Raw genomic sequence first — 5,925 nt, 5'->3', positions numbered from 1 at the left:
AGGAGAGTGATGACGTTGTTGATGATGGATTATGCCACTCTCTTTCTTCACTTTGGGTTTATATCTTATGCTTTGTACCTTCTCTAATGTTTGTAAGACTTGTTCCATGGATGGTCGGTTCTTTGGATCTTCTTCCAAGCATTGTAATATAAGCTGTGCTATCTCAAAAGCAGCTTTTTTGGGATATTGTTCACTCAAATTTGGATCCATTCTCTTCTTTAATTTCCTTTTCTCGTAAAGGGAGGGCTTAACCCACTCTACTAAATTCTGTTGACCTGACGGCCTATTTGTGTCCAAAGCAATTAGGCCTGTTAACATTTCTAGTAGGACTACGCCAAATCCATATACATCACTTTTCACGTACAAATGACCTGTCAATAAATTTTTAGATTTATATATAATAATATGTCAATATCATATACAAAAATATTATGTATGTAGAGTACATATTAAAAATTAATTATTATATATTTGTATATAAATATATTATTTAATATATATTTTATGTAATTTTAATAGTTGATTTTGAATATAAGGATATAATATTCTACCATCTACACATCATTATCATTGAAGAATTCTCTAATGAATAAGATATGGTAGCAAATAGTTATATAGGATATCATGGGTAACAAATACGTTATAAAGTTCTAATTACTTATTTTTCATAACTAAATCTAAAAAATAATGTTATCACTCTCATAAATAATAATATTTCTTTTAAATTATCATTTATCTCTATTATCTTTTTTAGTAAAAAAAATATTTTTGTTATAAGGACGATTTAAAAATAACATATAATTAACTTTTTCGTAGTTAATTTTGATGTACACATAGCATGATTCAAAAAAGGGAACATATCCATTACATGTTTTAAAGTTGAATGGTTAAAGGGGGAAAATGCAAAAACAGAAAAGAAAAAGTAGATACCTGTTGCCATATACTCAGGGGCGGCATAACCGTAGGTTCCCATGACACGTGTGGTTACATGGGATCTGCCGTTAACTGGGCCAAGCTTTGCCAATCCAAAGTCCGACAGCTTTGCGTTGTAATCCTAGGTAATCACAATACAAGCATATACTAAGTGCAACCCATGCACACAACACCATAAACCAACACAATATTATTGGATCGTAAAATGAATATGCTAATTAACGAATATGTTGTTGTTGTCACAACAAATTAAAAAAGTTAGAGAGGATTTAGTACACCATTTCTTAATTAATTAATGTGCTCAAATATGAAATCTTATTTAAGACTGTAATATCTGAGGCACATATATATATACATACCCCATCAAGAAGAATATTAGAGGACTTGAAGTCTCTATAGATTACAGATTTCTCTGACGTATGTAAGAAATCCAAGCCTCTCGCAGCTCCAATGGCTATCTTCACCCTTATATCCCATGAAAGCGGTTCTGGGCCTTTTTTGTAATTAAACAAACATATATGTTCTAGTTAATTAACCTCTGTATGTTCTCTGTATATATACTATTCAACGTAACAAGGTACGTATTTATACAATAATTAGTCTCCCTAGGCCCTAGCATTATCAATAATAATACGTTAGTTATTAGGTAAAAATTCAGGTGCGGTTGACTTTATCAACTTCAAGTGAAGTTCACTACACCTGAATTTTCACCTAGTTATTATTTCTTACTTCTGAAGAGGTGGTTTTCCAAACTGCCCTTTTGCATGTATTCGTATACTAGCAAGAATTGATTCTCCTCCCAACAATAGCCAACTAGTTTAACCAGGTTTGGATGAGAAAACTTCCCCAAGAATTTCACCTCACTCTACACCAAAAACATTACAAAAGTACCCATGTCAAACCAAACTGGCTAGTACAGTAATTATTAAGTTTAAAACAGTAATTACTCGTGCATAATACTTATTTCTTGTGGTGCATTATACGTACATAACAATTTACTTAATAAAGTAAATATATATGCATTGCTGAATGAAATGATAATATCTTTTTCAGTCAGTACTTTCAATCCAAAAGAATAAAAAATGAAACTTTCTTGGTATGATCATATGATACTTTGCTTGCCTTTGAAAGGGAAAAAAACATGTCACTACTAATTTAACACAACATTGAATTTTTGTACCATATGCGATATGTCATGCTTCTTAATTAGAATGTGCCAACTCACAATAATCAATACAGAGACTATAGATTTAATTACGGATTTAACCCCTTTTAATTTGGTTGAGAGAAAAACAAGAGGAAGATAGAAATCCAAGATAGATATTTCTTTAGATGGAATAAGGAAAATCTTTTACTCAGTCTATAAATATGTTTGAGGAGTAATGCTTTGTTATTCGATATGAATTATTTGTAGAGTTATGTTAACTGTATACCAAAGTCAGCCACCAGTATAAAATATATGCTGAAATATAAATATACTATGAAAATAAATTAAACCACACATATATTTATACACAAATATATTGGTGGCTAATTTTAATGACTGATTTTGGTGTATAAGTAGCATTTCTATTGTTTGTAGTGTGTGAAAGCTAAGGAACGAAATAAAAGGAACCTGCCATTCTTGGAGGCCTTGGAGGCTGTCGGGGTTAGACTTCTTAACGGCAACCGGAATTCCAACTCCGACTTTGGAAGGCTTGAGGGTATTTTGGTCAATCCATCCTTTAAAGACGCGACCAAAACCACCCTCACCTAACATAGTGTCCGGTCTGAAATTCCTTGTCGCAGTTTTCAGCTCATCCAATGTAAATATTCTCAGATTCGGCGTCACCTTATTATTCATCACTCCCTTCTCCTTCCTACTTTCTGATGCAAATATATATTTCTTTAAAAGAAGAAGAGACTTAAACCTAACATATATAAAGAATAAGAAAGAACGAAAGAATTCAATACCTGCAGGTGGTTTATTATTATTATGATTGGAATTAGTAGCATGATGCTCATTAATCTTGTTATTACTCGGCTTCCGGAAACAATTTCCCATTGTTGTGATTTGTGAGTGATGTAATGAACACGTTCTGATCCAAGAAGGTTAATATGTTATATATATAGCGTGAGAGTGACATTGTTGGGTTCTACGAAGAAGGAGACGAGAAATTCCAAGCAAACAGCGTGAATACTCGTACTACTAGCTACTTGCTTCGTTGACTTTGTCTCTCTAATATTTTTATTTCCTTTTCGATTCTTCTTTCTCTTTTATTATTATCAATTCATTTTTCTTTTAATTGTATCCATAAAATAAATTCATTTTATATACACCTCTAATTGAAATTAAATAGAGAGAGTGATATACAATAATTTAAGAATATTGCTAGGGAGTCAATGGCTTAAGCGTACAATATGTACAATAGACTAAATCTTTGGTCCATGAATAAAATGAACATCATCCATACTATCCAGAATAACCATCCGGATACCAGGGATAATAAATATCTCATAAAATTACTCATCCCAAAAGCTTAAGCTAATTTTGGGGTTCACCAAAAATCAAATTCTTGACCTTTCGAATCTAAAACTCTAATACTATGTCATGAAATCACTCATCCAAAAAATGTAATCTGATAAGACAATGTAACATTAATGGTCATATTTCTAATACTTTTTAAACTTCCATTGTACACATTATACGCTTAGAGGTCCTATACTTTCTCATAATTTAAATGTGTAAAATATTAGAATGCAATAAAAGAACGCCAACACTTGAATTTCAAGGTCAACCATAGCTTAATAATGAAAACTAAACCCCACACGTTGATTGCTTAGGTTTTAACTTGATGAGCAAACAGAGACAATTATACATATTCTACAAACAATTTGTAAGAAACATTCTTGTATATACAGTAGTAGCTAGCCCCATCCTCCAGCATGGACCCAATCAAAAGTATCACCTACAGTATTATTAATTATTATTTTTTTTAAAATAAGTCTTTTTTTAACCTTTATGGAAGAAAAATCTCATATCCTAAACTATTTAAGTCATGATGTTGATGATTTGATAAACTAGAAGGAATTAAGAAAGAGAGAAAATAAGTTATTCTCATTGTTGAAGAGAATAAAAAATCTCCTTAAAAATATCTGTTGAGTTATTACATTTTATATTCTATGTATTCTTGTTAGTATTGCAAGTGTGAGGAGTGTTAAAGTTAGTCTCACATCAAAGAAAGCAAGGAAGAGTGAGGAATTTATAAGATGAGAGACCCATTAACTTGACACCTTAAGGTTTTGAGTTGGATGTGGTGTCTTCTCATCTTATGTTCTCTCGCTTGATTCCTCCTCGAAATCTCCCGGTAGTCGAGAGCTCTTCACGGTTGGCCCAACAAGTGGTATCAGAGCCGATGGTTTAATCGGTCTGGTTTTAAGGAGTATTCAAGGTGAAGCATCGAAAGTCTTCCCGGCAAAGGTGGTCTGGGCGGCGTGTCCCGCGGTGTTTTGCGGCGGTGTGATGGACGGATACTCGTGGTGGTGATAAAAAAAAAGCAAGGAAGAGTGAGGAATTTATAAGATGAGAGACCCATTAACTTGACACCTTAAGGTTTTGAGTTGGATGTGGTGTCTTCTCATCTTATGTTCTCTCGCTTGATTCCTCCCCGAAATCTCCCGATAGTCGAGAGCTCTTCACGGTTGGCCCAACAATTCTTTATAGACTCCGATTAAAAAATATATAATAAATAAGCCAACATCTACTATGGATAATGGTAATGTGAATGGCTGATTGGTTGTCACAGAATAGAGTGATAGACTTTTGAAGCGGCAAACCAATGAAATCCATTAAGAAAGATAACCAACTAGCTTCACAAGTGGCAACAGCAACAGATCTATATTCAGCTTATGCAGAGAATTTGGCAACTGTGATTTGCTTCTTACTCTTCTAGCTAACGAGAGAGTTCCCAAGTATGAAGCAATAACTGGAAACGGAACGACGAGTATCGGCACAAGTAGCCCAGTCAGAATCGGCAAATCCGGTGAGATGCAGATTAGAAGTAGAGAAGAAGAATAGATCAGTTGTAGGTCTGCCCTTTAAATATCGGAGTGTGCGAAAAGCATCCTGTAGGTGAGAAGTGGTTGCACAGTCCAAAAACTTGCTCAAACGTCCCACATCATAATAGATATCGGGTCTAGTGTTTGTGAGGTAAAGGAGTCGGTCAATGAGTTATCTGTAAGTAATGTTGTCCGTTAAAATGGTACCGGATTCCTTCGAGAGTTTCTGACTATAATCAAAAAGAGTGGAGAGAGGCTTGCAATCTAGGTAACCGAAATCCTTGAGAAGGTCCTTGACGTACTTCCGCTGATAAATGTGAATTCCAGAGTTAGAGTGTGCTACTTCCCAAGAAGTACTTGAGATCATCAAGATCCTTTATTTTGAATTTGTCATCCAAAATTTGCTTGATTTCGCCAATGTCATTCCCGATTAAAAACAAGTCATCAACATATACTAGAATGGCAGTGAAGCTTTCAGATTGTTTCTTGATGAAGAGTGAATGATCATAAAAAAACTTTTTATAACCAGCATCCACAAGAGTCTGAGTGAGCTTAATGTTCCATTGCCTGCTTGCTTGCTTAAGCTCATATAGAGACTTTTGCAATTTACAAACCAAACCTGGTTGTGACACAACCAAACCAGGTGGTATCTTCATATAAACTTCTTTGTCCAAATCTCCATGAAGGAAGGCAGTAAGTAGTCATTTTAACAATTGGACTAAAAGTATCACCATAATATACTCCTTGCACTTGAGTGAATCCTTTTACAACTAGCATCGCTTTGTGCCTCTCTATGGTACTAACAGTTTTTGTTCTATTTGGCAATATCACATTGATTGGAGGAATATTTTGAAAGCTTGTAAAATGTTTTAAGTCAAAAGTCACATGATCTATTACACCGGAGTCAATGATCCATAGTGCATATTTTGGAGTGATAATACTTATAATTCTCGC

The 5,925-nt window shown here is 34.0% G+C and overlaps 1 protein-coding gene across 1 annotated transcript in view; it reads right to left on the bottom strand.

Moving 5' to 3' along the window:
• The window catches only part of LOC107610007 (probable serine/threonine-protein kinase PIX13), a gene marked incomplete in the record, with an annotated part of 3,439 nt that extends 399 nt beyond the window's left edge, over positions 1-3,040 (bottom strand). The window contains 6 exon segments of the mRNA XM_016312075.2: positions 1-371; positions 931-1,054; positions 1,293-1,426; positions 1,663-1,798; positions 2,549-2,799; positions 2,887-3,040. Coding sequence (XP_016167561.1) covers positions 1-371; positions 931-1,054; positions 1,293-1,426; positions 1,663-1,798; positions 2,549-2,799; positions 2,887-2,977 — 1,107 coding nt within the window.

The sequence above is a fragment of the Arachis ipaensis genome, chromosome B07 (genome assembly GCF_000816755.2).
Source record: "Arachis ipaensis cultivar K30076 chromosome B07, Araip1.1, whole genome shotgun sequence".
NCBI classification, from domain to species: domain Eukaryota; kingdom Viridiplantae; phylum Streptophyta; class Magnoliopsida; order Fabales; family Fabaceae; genus Arachis; species Arachis ipaensis.
The sequence above is the reverse complement of the archived record's forward strand: the minus strand, read 5'-3'. Positions and strand labels throughout refer to the sequence as shown.